Source organism: Phaseolus vulgaris, chromosome 3 (genome assembly GCF_051622355.1).
Source record: "Phaseolus vulgaris cultivar YP4 chromosome 3, ASM5162235v1, whole genome shotgun sequence".
Lineage (NCBI taxonomy): Eukaryota > Viridiplantae > Streptophyta > Magnoliopsida > Fabales > Fabaceae > Phaseolus > Phaseolus vulgaris.
The window spans coordinates 3,740,985-3,755,965 of record NC_143500.1 but is presented as its reverse complement, the minus strand read 5'-3'; the positions used below and the strand labels follow the sequence as shown (position 1 = coordinate 3,755,965).

Below are 14,981 nucleotides of genomic sequence, written 5' to 3'. Positions count from 1 at the left end.
TTTCTTTGTAATGTTAAATAACTTTATTTTATTCTAATTTTCTATTTTTTCACTTTTGATATTACTGAATATAAAAAAAAATGGTAGGTTGAGCTTTATTCTCTGAGTTTCTTTTTGACTTTGAGGTTGTTTTGGACTTTTCCAAAGTATGAAAGTGAAGAAAAGAATGAGAATCCTGGTTCCTATACTTGCCCTCTTATCAAGGAAAAGGCAAGGCACATATACCTCGTACACAAAACTAAGGACTCAAAAATTATTTTTTATTTATGAAAAAATAGCAAGATACATAAATAATTAAAAAAATAATAAAATTGTAAGGAAATAAAGAAGTAGATGGGAAATATATAAATATTCCATTGATTTAATGGAAAATATAGTAATATTGTTATTCTTATCATAAATGTAATGTAAAATATAAAAACTTTCCATAATAGAAAATATATTGAGTTTGCATTATTACACAATAAAATAATTAATTAAAAACAAATTTTAAAGATAAAAAATAATTAGTTACTATATTGACTAAATTATATATTATTTTATAAATTAAAAAAAATATTGATTTCTAAATTAGTTTCTATTATTGATAAATACTTTTTAAATTGGTATCTAGTTAACTACCAAAGTTTTTGCTACCAGATTCTAAATTTAGTAGCAGAAACTTTGATCGCTAATTAAATATCAATTTAGAAATTATTTAACAATAATATAAATTAATTTAAAAACCATATTTTTTTAGTTTTTAAAATGGTCTCTAATTTAATCAATACAGTAACTAATTATTTTTTTCACTAAAATTAATAATTATTTAATGATTTTTTTTAATATTATTATAGTTATTATTATTAAAAAATAAACTTTAAATTGACTCAACTTTACGAAATCATTATATAATTATATACTATAAAATTTTCTTATATCAATGATATCAATGGGACGTAAAATTTCTAACAATTATATATTAACTATACCTTCATGATAGCTTATAAAAAAGGGGTAAAATGTTTATAATATTAATATTAATTTTTAATCAGTAAGAGAGCTTTTTGTCGAATGAAATGGAAGAGATTGTGATAAATAAAACTTGTACACTCTAACAATCATATAAAGTTAAGTAGCCATTTCAAATTCCATCTCTAGGGAAAAGGGTCCATTGTCTAGTGCACTATTTCTTCTTGTTCTTTTATGCATCTTCTGGGTTTCTCAAACCAGAGAGGTACACTTTGAGTTTTCTTTCAGCTTGCATGTTGGTAAATTATGTTTTAATGTTTCAACTTTTTGTGGTTTTAATTACTTTGGAGCTATGAAAATGCATGTTTTTAGTTGAAAGCTGCTGCTGCTGCTGCACTTTTTGGCCTTCTGCAAGACATTCTACAAGTAAGTGTTGTATAACATGCACCAGATCTCTTGTAGTTGTTCTCACAGAATTGAATTTGCATGGTTTTATTTTGATGACTTCAGTAGTAAAGAATACAAGTGTTTAGAATTTGAAGTTTGAAAATTATGTATAACTATTTCATGATGAAACATCTTCCTATGTTAAGATTCAATTTCAAGTAGTAACAGTGTGAGTAAAAAATCTTTCACCACAATGCATTTTGCAAAGAATCATTTCACACCCTTTCATTTTTCTCATCCCTATCTCAACAACTCCCTCTTTTCTCTCACCTGCTACCTCTCTTCTCTCCCTTTAAGTGAGTTGATCTCACTTTAAGTAAGTTTGATATCGGTTGAGTAGAAATGAGTTAGAAGAGTAGTGTTCTAGTTAAGAGAGATGTGTCCTTACTAGAGCATACAGTTAAGTCAAAAACAGTGATTTCTAGCCCTTAAGAATGTTGTGTCTTGATGATCGGTCTTTTATGCTGGATACATTCCTTTCCGTTTCCTAGTCGCATTAAGTCATGATAACTCTGATCTCGCGTATCTGTCAATTACCATGATCTCTGTCCCATCACTCATAAATACTATGATCAGAAATGATTCACCCATAAACACTACCGAGCTTGACCCATGACCATACAAATAGTATATAAGAAAAGAGACAGACCTATTTATTACCTTAAGGTTTTAGATTGAAAGTGGTGTCTTGACTTTCTTATATGAAATGTTCATTACTCATTGCTTTCTATACAAGAAAAAAAATCTAAACATTGGCAATGGTTTGTTTTATTTTGAAATTTAGAAATATAATGATGTTCTTGAAATTTTTTTTATCAGTGTTCTTGAGGGTTATGTAGTGATATATTTTGTCTCCATGTAGTACTTATTATTCTTCAAATCCATTATACACTCCATTCTGTCTCTCTCCCACCAAGCAAAGAATTATTGGTAGACCACATTCCCTTCTTTAAACTATCATGTTATAACAAGTAGCCTTTCCTCTACAGTAATGCATTGAATAAATGTTCATCTTATATAATTGAAATTTAGAATACATAAATAATATTAAATATATAAATTATAAATTATTATTATGATTTATAGTATATAAATAATTTTAAAAATATAAATTATAGTTTATATTTATGATAAAAAAATCATATTGCAGTATAAGACTACATTTACTTATTGGTAATTTAAAAATATTATTGAAATTCAAGATGAAAATGATAATTCGAATAAGGGACAAAATTACTAGAAAAGTAGTTTCTGAAAAAAGTTCTTAAAGATGATGACAATATATTTTATTTATATATGGAGGAAAAATATAAATGTATGCATGAAAAAATAATGCAACATAAGCTAAACAAATAGATTGCCATCATGTTCTTTATTTATGACTTTAACAAAGTAGTAGAATTTCTTTGAAGAACTTGGTATATGTGATTTATGAATAATAAGTAAACCATTTTCAATTCAAAATTTTAAGGTAATGTAAGTTTGTGGATTTTCTTCTTATATATTACTCATTTTATTTAGTTTTATCAATATGGAACTTCTAATATACTTGATTTGATTTTTTAATAAAAAACATTTGAAGTCTGAGTTTCTTTCTTGATACACCTTTATCTGGTGACAATATTCTTTTCATTATTAATTATTTTTTATCAGCAAAGAATGAAATTAGATTAAGAGGGATATAAAAGGGTATCTCAACCCTTTTACATAAACCAAATCACATTAAGAATCTCCAAGAATAAAGAGATGAACAAACACCCCAGAAGCAATAGATAGAAATTTTTGCTATATAAGCTAGACATCCTATTCCAGCTAGCATCGTGCTCATATTGGAATCCTTTTTAGTTTAAGAATATACATTTCCTAAATTTTGATCTAGTTTTGTTCTTTCAGAGGATCTGGTAATGATTGAGCACTTATTTTCCATTCACATCTAAATTTCAGGTAAACAAATCAAGTGAACACTATGTGGAAGACAATTCAAATGCATGGATTCCCAGCTACAGTGTCAGCTGAAGAGGTGAGGAAATTTTTGGAACAAAACACAGGCCCTCAAACTGTTCATGCTGTGGAGATTGAGCAGCTCAAAGAAGGAGATCCTACCACACATGTTAATGTTAAATTTACAGACAAAAAAAGTGTTGAAACAATCTTGCTCTTAGTTACTCAAAACCTATCATATGGTGACCATGTTCTAAATGCTACAGAAATAAAACATGACATTTTGCCAAAGCAGAGAAACTTTTCTCACAGCCTAGATGACATAGCAGTGCACTTTGGATGTCAAACATCCAAGAACAAACTTAGTGTACTCTGGGAACATCAAAGTGCTTCAGTCAAATTCGGGTTCAGACTGAGAAAGATGTTTATATTTCCATTATTTGTCAGTGGATTATAAGCTGCAGATTTCTTCTGAGAGTATGTCACGTATTGAGCTGCATCACTCAGATGATTTGACCAAGAAGCTCCTCCTTTTTCAGGTTAGTTTTCTACATTGTTCGATCCCTTACTTTTCTTTATGGTGTCCAAATCCTTATGAAAAGATTCAAGAAACAAGGACAAGTACACATCCACAAGTCATAACTTCATATGCTCTTTCAAGTATCATATCAACTAAGATTGGCAAATATATCCATATATCACCCTTTTTGGGAAGTCTCACATTGATTAACTCAGTTCTTGAAGTGCAACTTATATATTTGTCAGACTGGTTAAACAAATATCAACTCATTCTAAGATGAAATTTGACCTCATAATAGAGCTTATAGTTCATCTTCATAATTGCTTGTTCTTGCATATGCATATGTGTCACTTATATTCTATTTGACATGAAAATAATGCCCCAGAAGTATCATGAAAGTGCAGAAAATGCTTTCTGCATTGTTCTTTTCCACAGCACCATGTCAAAACCTATGTAGCATATGTTTCAGTTTTTTTTTTTTTTTAATCGTAGAAAGATGTTTCTCATTGCTGGTTTAAAAGAATTTTTTCTATATTTTTATAATTATATTAAAAATTTATATAATAAATTTGAGTTTTTTTGAAAATTAATGTTGTATTTCTCCTTTTTTAAATTATTTTAGAACCGTATTAGAATTGTCAGAAATCCAAGAAATATTTTTGAATTGGTCTCCTACTAATATCAATGTCCGATACGTGTGGACACGTCATTTAAGAGGTGTGTCTGAGCTTCATAGGTCAAAACTTAAGTACTTAACTATTTTACCTTAACATGAATCTTGTTCTGGTAGTTTTAGCTTGACTACAGAGAAGAAATCTTATTCTTCCACTTTCTCTTCCAAATGCTAGTTATGCAACGCTCCTCTGATCTATGAGAAAGATGTTTCCAAAAGCAAATATTTTAAGGAGGCTTGTGACAACAACCATTGGTTTCGAGGAGTAGATTTCACCCCATCATGCAGCATCGGACAATCTCCTACTTTATGTATTGAGCTTCCAAAAAGTGTTGAAGTTCCAAAGTTCAACCAGCACTATCGTAATTATACTGAAGTTGATGACAGTGTCTTCACTCTTGACAGACACATTGGTTTCTCTTCTAACTTCAATTTTGTTCCCATAGTGAACCCTCCACAAGGCTTCAACTTACCATACAAAATTTTGTTCAAAATCAACTCACTAGTTCAGTGTGGATGTCTTCCTCTGTTGGCAATTGACATCAATTTTTTTCAACTGGTTGACCCTGGAAAAGTAAAGCTTGAATACATAGAAAGTGCCCTGCATAAATTAGATCAACTAAAAGTGTGCTGCTATGAACCTGCACAATGGTTGGAGAAACAATATAAGAAATACTCAGAAAATGGTCTACTTCCAGTATCTAGTGCTATTTCATTGGATGATGGGTTGGTCTATGTGCATAGAGTGCAAGTAACTCCATCCAAAATATATTTCTGTGGTCCTGAAGTGAACCTTTCTAATCGTGTCTTGAGAAACTATCCTGAAGACACTGATAACTTTCTTCGTGTTTCTTTTGTTGATGAAGACATGGAAAAACTACACTCAGCAGATTTGGTGCCAAGTTCATCTTCTGTGAGCATGGACAGAGAAACAAAGCTTCATGAGAGGGTACTTGCAACACTTAAAAATGGCATAGAAATTGGTGATAAGAAGTTTGAGTTTCTTGCCTTCTCACCAAGTCAGTTGAGGGATAACTCTGTGTGGATGGTTGCATCAAGAACTGGACTTACTGCATCTGATATAAGAAACTGGATGGGAGAGTTTCATGAAATCAGAAATGTGGCCAAGTATGCAGCAAGGCTTGGTCAATCATTCAGCTCTTCCAGGGAAACAGTGAGAGTTGAAAGACATGAAGTGAAAATTATTCCTGATATAGAATTCAGAAGAGGTGAAAACAAATACTGTTTCTCTGATGGAATTGGGAAGATATCTTATGAATTGGCTCAAGAAGTGGCTAAGAAATGTGGTTGTAGGGATACTCCTTCTGCATTTCAAATCAGATATGGAGGGTACAAAGGTGTTGTTGCTGTTGATCCTACCTCATCAACTAAACTGTCCTTAAGAAAGAGCATGTGCAAGTACAAGTCAGAAAACACAAATTTGGATGTTTTGGCATGGAGCAAATACAAACCTTGTTACCTTAATCGTCAAATAATCACCCTTTTGTCCACACTCGGGGTTCAGGATCAAGTCTTCAGAAAGAAACAAAGGGAAGTTCTTAATCAACTTAAAATGTTGTCAAGAAATCCGTTGATGGTATTAGATTATATGTCCACAGGAGAGATTGCAAAGGTTTTGAAGGAAATGCTCATTTGTGGCTTTCATCCAAATAAGGAACCATTTGTTTCCATGATGTTGCAAACATTATATGCATCAAAACTACAGGAACTGCAGCTCAAAACTAGGATACTTGTTAAGAGAGGAAGAGCATTGTTAGGATGCTTGGATGAAACTAGGACTCTAAAATATGGAGAGGTGTTTGTGCAGATAGCTCACCAAAGAAATAAGCAATTTCTTGCTATGTCCTCTCTTTCTTCTAACAGATATGCATCAAACAAAAGCAAACATATTGTTAAGGGAAAGGTAATTGTAGCCAAAAATCCCTGTCTACACCCGGGAGATGTTCGAGTTTTAAGAGCAGTGGATGTACCTTCTCTGCATCATATGGTGGACTGTGTTGTTTTTCCACAGAAGGGGAGAAGGTATGACTTCCATTTTACTATTTCCTATTCCCAGAACAGCATACACATGAAGATATTGATCCAAGTGTTTTCAGATTAAAATTTCACACATAACATGTCAATTCAATAATTTATTTTCAATGTAACATAGCATAATGTACCTAAATTTCTGTTTAGAAAACATAGTATAGTTTTAGCATATTGCATGAAATTAAATTATGACAAGCTCAATTTCTTGAGGGTGGTGGAATGGTTTTCAATGCATTTTTGTGATTACATGAAAAGGACTTTATTCAATGAAAGAAGTCAATAACATTGTCTTGGATTTTCTTTTCATTCTTGCTCACAGATTCCTAGAATAGTTGGCCTATTCATTAGCTACCAAGTGTTCCTTTCAGCCACTACCATGTCAAATTGATGGAAGAGATTACATTTTCAATGTGTATGCTTTTTCTGATTTCATTTGTGTTTTCATGTAGACCACATCCCAATGAATGTTCAGGAAGTGACTTGGATGGAGATATCTACTTTGTCAGCTGGGACCCTGATCTTATTCCTCCTCGTCAGGAAAATCCCATGGATCATGCACCATCTCCAGTTGTGAATGTGGATCATGATGTTACATTACAGGTATTGATTTAACAGAAGTACAATTGATAGAAGGGAGGGAATCAAGAACACAGCAAACATAAATTTTTACCTCCTATGAGAAAAACAAAGATTGTCTATCAGATAACTCCATCCACTAGTTAGGTTAATCCATGCTGTATTTTTGCAGTTGGGAATCATTCTAACAAACTACAAATAAGAAATAGAGGAAATATACATAGCAATAGAGAAACATTGATATAAAATGTTCTTATAAAACTTTACATGTCTGAAAAGGTGACTGACTTTGGATTAGTGAATGATACTCAGCACAAAGCAATGTTATCAAAAAAGTATAGGCATTGATTTCTTTTCAGAAATTGTTGTTATAAATCTTGTTTTATGCCTTAATCTAAACTTGGACCTGAAAAGTAAAAATGTGAATCTATGAGAACATATAGCACAACTACTTTAGACAAAGAGTGAAACAAACCTCCACAATATACCTGACTCGATTCTTGCTTATTAAGAAATGAACTTTAAGTCTAATTTAACTTTATAAAACCGGTTTAGTCAATATGGATCTCCAACACTGTTTGTATAGAAATTAAACACAATCTGAGAGCTTTTTCTTATGGTTTAATTTGTTGGCAATGACATATCGCTATCTGGCTACAGGAAGTTCAGGAGTATTTTGCTCACTACATAGTTAAAGACAAGTTGGGCATTGTTGCAAGTGCACACACGGTGTTTGCTGATAAGGATCCTCAAAAAGCTATGAGCCCTGCATGCATTGAGCTTGCAAAGCTACACTCAGTTGCTGTTGATTTTGCAAAATCTGGTGTGCCAGCAGAAGTTCCACAACATCTACGCGTGGAAGAGTATCCAGATTTCATGGAAAAGCCAGATAAACCAAGTTACCAATCAAATAGCATAATAGGAAAGCTTTATCGTGAGGTGAAGAATGTTGCACAACACAAGAGTCTCACCAAACCCTTCACAAGAAGAGTGGCAAGGCAATCATACGACAGTGACATGGAGATTGAAGGCTTTGAGAAGTACACAGCAAGTGCTTGTGAATACAAGAACATGTATGACTTCAAGCTGGGGAACCTAATGGATTACTATGGTATAGAAACAGAAGCAGAAATAATGAGTGGCAATATCTTGAAAATGTCAAAAACCTTCAGAGAAAGAAAGGACTTGGAAGGAGTTAATCATGCTGTGATGTCTCTAAGAAAGGAAGCTAGAAGCTGGTTCAATGTGATGATAAAAAACAAGTCAAATTCTGAAGTTGATGATGGTGATGTTGCCTATGCAATAGCATCAGCTTGGTACCATGTTACATATCATCCTAGGTACTGGGGGTCCTACAATGAAGGGCTAAAGAGGGATCATTTTCTCAGCTTCCCATGGTGTGTGCATGACACTCTCATTCAGATAAAGAAGGAGAAAGTAAGACAGAGAACTTTTTCAATGGAGTTCTGGAGAATACTGAAACTCATTCCTCTGTTGCTGTTTTTCTTCCTATTGTGGATAATAGTACAATATCTAAGGAGTTGAATATGTAGCTCAAAGATATACATTTACTTCATGTACATTCCTTCTTGTCTTACTTGAAGAAACTTTTTCATAAAAGCTTAAGAAAATGAATTTTTTTTAAGTTAAAATTAATCTATCTATTTTTTTTCAAGTTATAAATAAACTAATTTAAAATTACAGAAAATTTTATTTCATTTTCATCTTTTACTTTTTCTCTCAATTTATGAATGAGTTTGTCAATACATACTTTTGCATAATGGTAGCATGTAAGACCTGAGTTTCATTTAAAAGCAAGTTTTAAATGAATAAAAAATAAGTTTATAAGGAAAAAAATAGATGTTTCTTGTGATGAAAATTGATTTACTCAAGGAATGTGTACATTTACAATAATGGTTGATGGAAAAAAAAATTCCACTTAGCCACTACTTGGATCAATAATAAAAAACTAGTGGCCCCAGGACAATTACCCACTTGTATTTATAGTGGGTGAAATGTGGTAGCTGAAGAAACGTTATTAGATTAGCATCTACTACATTATATTAGCTTGTTATTTTTACACAATTTGTAATTTGTGGTTAATGGAACTTACAAGATGTACTATAAAGACTAAGAATCAGTGTGAGTTAGCAGGACTCAGCTAAGAACTCTACAAATTGAACTGAAAGATGGATTTCACAAGTAGGTTAGAGGTGTAGTTGGTAATAAGATTTCTTTTTTTGCAACGTGGTTTGGCAACAACGTGGGTTGGCAAAGGAGTGTAGGTTCATTGGCAAAGGAGTATGGCTTGCTATTTAATTGCATATGAGCCTCTGCATCTCAGCCTCATTCACGCTAACAAATGTGTTTGATTTTTTTCCTTCATTCAATGGGTCAAAATTGGTCAACAAAATGACTATCTTGCAACACTATTTTGAAGCACGCTTGTAAGTGAATATTAGATGTACTTTAAAGTTGTCATGGGGTGCACTTTGGAAATTGAAGGTCTTCCCTTCACTCTACATGAATGATGAGGACAAAGGAAGAACTTGCAAACTTGTGACCATTGCATGTGAAAGAAGTGAATTTAGTGCGTTGATTAAAGTGGGTGAGACAACCCCACTGCGATAGACAGATCGAGAGTTTCAATAAGCTGAGGGAGCAAATATCGAATGAGTACATAGACACCAAAGTAGATACTATGTTGTTACTATTGAGAACCTTGATCTTGAAACCATTGTTTTCCTCATCTCTACAGGTAACAAATAATTACATTTTCTCTTCTAAGATAATTTAACGCAGTTTTTTAGAGATACTTTAACTGTTATTCTTTATTATAATTCAAGCTTTTATTTAAAAAATCTGTACAATACAAATTAACATTAACATAGATTATAAAAATAAAATCTAATTAACGTGACAGAAATTATACCAACTTAGCACAACTTCATATTAAGGTGACAAAGTTGTGTCAAATTCGCATCACTTATCCAAATTTATAACTTTTTTTTAAAAGCAACCCAGTTTTGTTAAAATAAGAAAAAGAAATTCCACTATCGTAAAAAAAACCTGTTCTAGAAGTATAAAGCAAGCTTGCAGAGACATATATGCGTCTAATGTCAACTTACGTGTGGTCACACGTGTGAGGCAGTAGGTCCTAATCAAGGACCAGGTGTCCCGAAAACGACATGCTTCAAAACAAACACCGAATTTGGACATATATGGCTTCCGCGCTGGCTCGTGGAGTGCACACGCTTCATCCCTTTCTCTCTCTCAAAACCGTTTTTTGGATTAGATTCAGATTGTGCCCCTAACCCCACCATGGATCATCCAAATCCACCACACTCCACCACACCCAAACACGCTTCCGATTCGCTCCGCCGCGCCACTCCCTCCTCTAACCGTTTCCGCACACTCAGGTTTCGATGCTAATTACTCACTACAAACGTCTTTTCAATCGGATTTTGTATTGACGCTTATATGGAAGAAAATTGAATTGGTCAAAATTGTAGGTTGAAAATCAAATTTTAGAGTAAAGAAGAGTTTTCAGAAAAAAATTTATGAACTCAAGTGTTGTGTTATGTGTAGGGAGAGAGAAGGAACGGGTGAAGGGGAAAAGGAGGATCCGAGTGCCTCACGGAAGGTTCTGAAAGCTGACCGCGAGAAACTCAGAAGGGATCGACTCAACGAACACTTTCAGGAGTTGGGAAACACGTTAGGTTCGTTGGTTCATTCAACAATTTTTTTTTTTTTTTTTACAATTTCATTTTTTTTCGGATGCCAAATTTAGGACTGATTTTGCTTCCGGAGAATCTTTCATCGATTGGTTCATTTAGAATCCGTTTGAAAAGATTCTTAGTTCTAAGTTTTTTTTTTTTTTTTAAAAATTTGTCTTAGTTTAAGGTGACTTCTTCTAGTTTTGAAAATTATTCTTTTAACCTTTAATTTAAAATAAATTAGTTTGAAATTTTCTGTTCTGCTAAAATTAGTTTAAGGGAATGTTGATAGTGATGGTGTGGAGAAGAGGATGTTGTTCGTCGTAGTAATGGTAACGGGGATAACGGTGTAGTGATAATGATGGTAGTGGTAGTGACTGAGTTGGCAGTGGTGGTACTAGAGGTAATGGAAGTGTCAGTGGTTGGTGTTAGTGGCAATAACAATGAATATAATAGCAGTGACAGTGACAGTGACAGTACTGGTGCAAAAATGTGACGGTGTAGGTGAAGGTAGTAACAGTGTCAATGATCTTGGTTGTTGTAACAGTGGTAGTAGCAATGACCATGGTGGTGGTGGAGATGATGATGATAATGATAGTAGAGGTAGTGGTGGTTGTGGCGGTGTTGGTTTTGGTGGTGGTGGTGGTGGTAACGTGGACACCATTGAGAAGTGTCATTGCCAAAGGTATCAAGAGTGTGCATTTTAAAACTAAAAGACAAATTCATAAAGTCCATTTTTCTTCATTTTGAAAATAGAGGTAAAAGTGCTTCAAATTTGAGATGAATAATTTCAACTCATTTTTTTTGCCGAACACGTTTTGATTTGAAAATTACATTTGAAAACTAAATTAAAAAAAATATACAACCACCTTGAACAAAGCATTAGTAATTTATTCTCTCTCTGTTTATATTTCTTTATTTAACATTTATAAAAGGTTTGAATTTTTGTCTGAAGTCATTTCTCTTATTATTTTCCTCACTTTTTCTCCTACCAAACCAAGAAAAAATTGTTATCCGTTCTTTCTTTATATTTTCTTTCCTCTCACTTCCATCTCTTCCAAGCATAGCATTAAGGTAACTATTATTAAAGTCAATAAACTTACCTTGCATAGAGGTTTGTGATTGGTTGACATGTGAAACGATTTAATACTTTGAGTGCATAGTCTATTATTACTCGAAGTCACTGTTATCCCCTCTTAACTAGTATGGTACCCACTCTTCTTATTGGCTGGGGATGTAGAAACAACGTATAAGAAGCATCTTTTGCAATATGCCTTCAGTTACCCGGCAAGATTATTGTTGAATAAAAATAAATAAATGTTTTTGCATTGTTTCCAATTACATATTGTAAGAATGTTAATTCTGTAATAACTATTTCAAAAGTCATATCCATGGTTATTTTAATTATTTGACTGTGTAAAAATAATTATCCTGATGGTGGACAGAAGTTAAATTCTATTTATTTTGTAGCCTCAAATTCACCTAATCCCTAACAGATCATAAAGTCAAAAGGAAGAGAAATCTGATTGATACATAGTCGATCCCCTGGTTAGTGACAGGAGGAGAAAATGGATAAAAGTTTATATTTATTTCCCTTAAAAACTTCAAAATCTCATTTATTGCCTAAGATCTAATACTAAATGACAAGAGTTGGGCGAATAATGGATAAAAGCATGTCTGTTGTGTGGATAATATACACAATTCACCTTTTTAGTCATAATCTTTGCTGGAAGAACCTACTGATATGACTGATTCTGTGCTGATAGCTGAAACAAGAACATTCTTTGAATCTTGATCTCGTGCTGTAAATGGCTAGTGCAAGTAGTTCTTTTATAATTTTAAGTATATTTGACTTTGAGGCCTCCAAGAATCAGGGGTGTTACAATTTTTCTGGTTATTGTATAGTATATTTGACTTTGAGGCCTCCAAGAATCAGGGTTTCTTTTTGTATAGACATCTTTAGTAAGGATATATATAAATATATATTTATATATTTATACAGACACACATATAGTCCAAGTTTTTATGTCCATTCCAACATATATTACCAATTTGATGTAGCATTTATAACATAACATTACTGAGATATTTATGCTCTTTGAACTAATACAGATCCGGATAGACCCAAGAATGACAAGGCAACTATCCTTACTGAAACCGTCCAAATGCTAAAGGACTTAGCTGCTGAAGTTAGTAGGCTTAAAACTGAACATAAAGCACTTTCTGAAGAGTCACACGAAGTAAGGTTCTTACTTGTTTAAATTTCATCACAAGTTTACAGCACTATCTTCTGTTTGCTTATTCCTTCTGTCAATTTTATAATTTGCAGCTAATGCAGGAAAAAAATGAACTCAGAGAAGAGAAGACATCTCTTAAATCTGATATAGAAAATCTCAATGCCCAGTATCAGCAGAGAGTGAGAATCATGTTCCCATCATGGAGTGCAATTGACCATTCTGTTGTCATTAATCCACCTTACTCTTATCCACTTCCTATACCTATCCCTCCTGCACCAATTTCGATCCACCCATCTCTTCAACCTTTTCCTTTCTTTGGAAATCAAAACCCTCATCACATTCCTAGTCCTTGTTCAATGTACGTCCCATATTCTACTCCATCTAATGCCCCAGTTGAGCCACCATCTGTGCTGTATGCTTCCACGTCCCATGTGTCCAACCAAAGGGAATCTTTTAGCAAGTCATCGGGTGATAGAAGGCCTAGTAGTGATGCTGAAAGATGTAGCAAATCTCACGATGTGGCCACAGAACTTGAACTCAAGATGCCTGGATCATCATCAACACAACAGGTAGGTTACAAAAAATCTGGATTCATGATTTTTTTTTAAAATATAATTTAGTCCTCACATGTCGAGAATTCTTAATTTTCATCTCATATGATGATATCTTCAGGAATATTGATTAAAAGTAAACAATGTCCTATTTGCAAGTATTAAGAAACTTTAACCAAGTCTTGAAAATTAAAGTTGCCTCAATGCTCAAACTAACTACATTATTTTCAATTTCTGTAGGGTTGCACTTCTGGAGGAAGGAAGGGCAAGCATTCAGTGATAGAAGATAGAACCATCATAGGTGGCAGTGCTGGGAGTGCTTCAAGCCATTATTCTTCGTCTCAAGGACTTCAAGATAGCTCCAACAGTGTGGGTGACATTCCAAAGACTGATAACTGATATTGTATATGGATTCTTGTACCATTTGATCACACCATACAAGGTCATATATATATGTAGCTTAGTTTCCAATTGATACTTGTTCCTTAGTCTGAGTATAATGTGGCAATAGATTCCATAATTTCTAAAACAAAATGACCAATGGAAGAGTAGTTAAAAGAGAAGGTCAAAGATGTAGTATAGATGTATATTCGTTGGTTAACTACTACAGCATTGTAACCCTTACATCTAGGTTTCAAACTACTCACAATAACCCACCTTTGAGCAATTTGAGTGCTTGAAAACCTCTCATCACTGTGTAAATATAAATTCGCATTTTATACTAAATATTATCTGCATTTTATACTAAATATTATTCGCATTTGAGTACTCACAAAACTTGGTGAATTGTTCTACCTGTGACTTTCTCTCCATTTTTCTATGATCTCATGGGAGTTGGATCTTAGCCTTTGAGTTTAATCACTGAGGGCACCAAAACGTCCACCTTTAGATTCAAGATTTTCTTCAATTGTTTGTGTCAGCTCCAATTCACTGCAAAGAATTTAAGGCTTTTTCTTCCTACATCCCATTAATATGAAACTGCACCCCATAATATACCTTAAGTCCAAGTTCGAGATAATATTATTAGGGTCAGTATATGAGGTTGTTCGCTTTGGAGGTTGGTGTTCCGTCATAATTTTGGAGAGTTGGAGGAGAAAGGAGTATATATATATATAAACTGCTACGGTATTGTCCGTTTTGGATGTTGGTGTTTCGTCATAATCTTGTTCTTAAAAGACACCTTGGAGAAATGAGTATATAAACTGTCTTTATCCTCTAATATAACAAACTTTTTAGATTTCTTGGAAGAGTTTTATCTCTCTTCTTCTTAGGTTGAAGTTAGTAATTATGGAGGTATATGAAGCAAAACCTTAAGTG

The 14,981-nt window shown here is 33.2% G+C and overlaps 2 protein-coding genes across 3 annotated transcripts; both read left to right on the top strand.

The window, feature by feature from the left end:
- Positions 1–1,078: 1,078 nt before the first annotated feature.
- Positions 1,079–8,734, top strand: LOC137806148 (putative RNA-dependent RNA polymerase 1). The gene is given in 7 exon segments (XM_068606123.2): positions 1,079–1,216; positions 1,324–1,377; positions 3,343–3,768; positions 3,770–3,878; positions 4,708–6,575; positions 7,034–7,184; positions 7,821–8,734. Coding segments are annotated over 5 exon segments (3,417 nt in total). The 5' UTR covers positions 1,079–1,216; positions 1,324–1,377; positions 3,343–3,364; the 3' UTR covers positions 8,706–8,734.
- A 1,620-nt stretch (positions 8,735–10,354) lies between these two features.
- On the top strand, positions 10,355–14,413 carry LOC137806147 (transcription factor bHLH121). Of its 2 annotated transcripts, none has more exons than XM_068606121.1 (5): positions 10,355–10,579; positions 10,749–10,879; positions 12,989–13,116; positions 13,206–13,682; positions 13,905–14,413. In XM_068606121.1, the coding sequence occupies exons 1-5, from the start codon at positions 10,482–10,484 to the stop codon at positions 14,061–14,063; spliced, it is 993 nt and encodes a 330-aa protein (XP_068462222.1). In that variant the 5' UTR covers positions 10,355–10,481; the 3' UTR covers positions 14,064–14,413. The 2 variants fall into 2 exon arrangements, with proteins under 2 accessions (XP_068462222.1, XP_090156652.1); XM_090300526.1 differs by having other exon boundaries at positions 10,403–10,668.
- Positions 14,414–14,981: the final 568 nt, after the last annotated feature.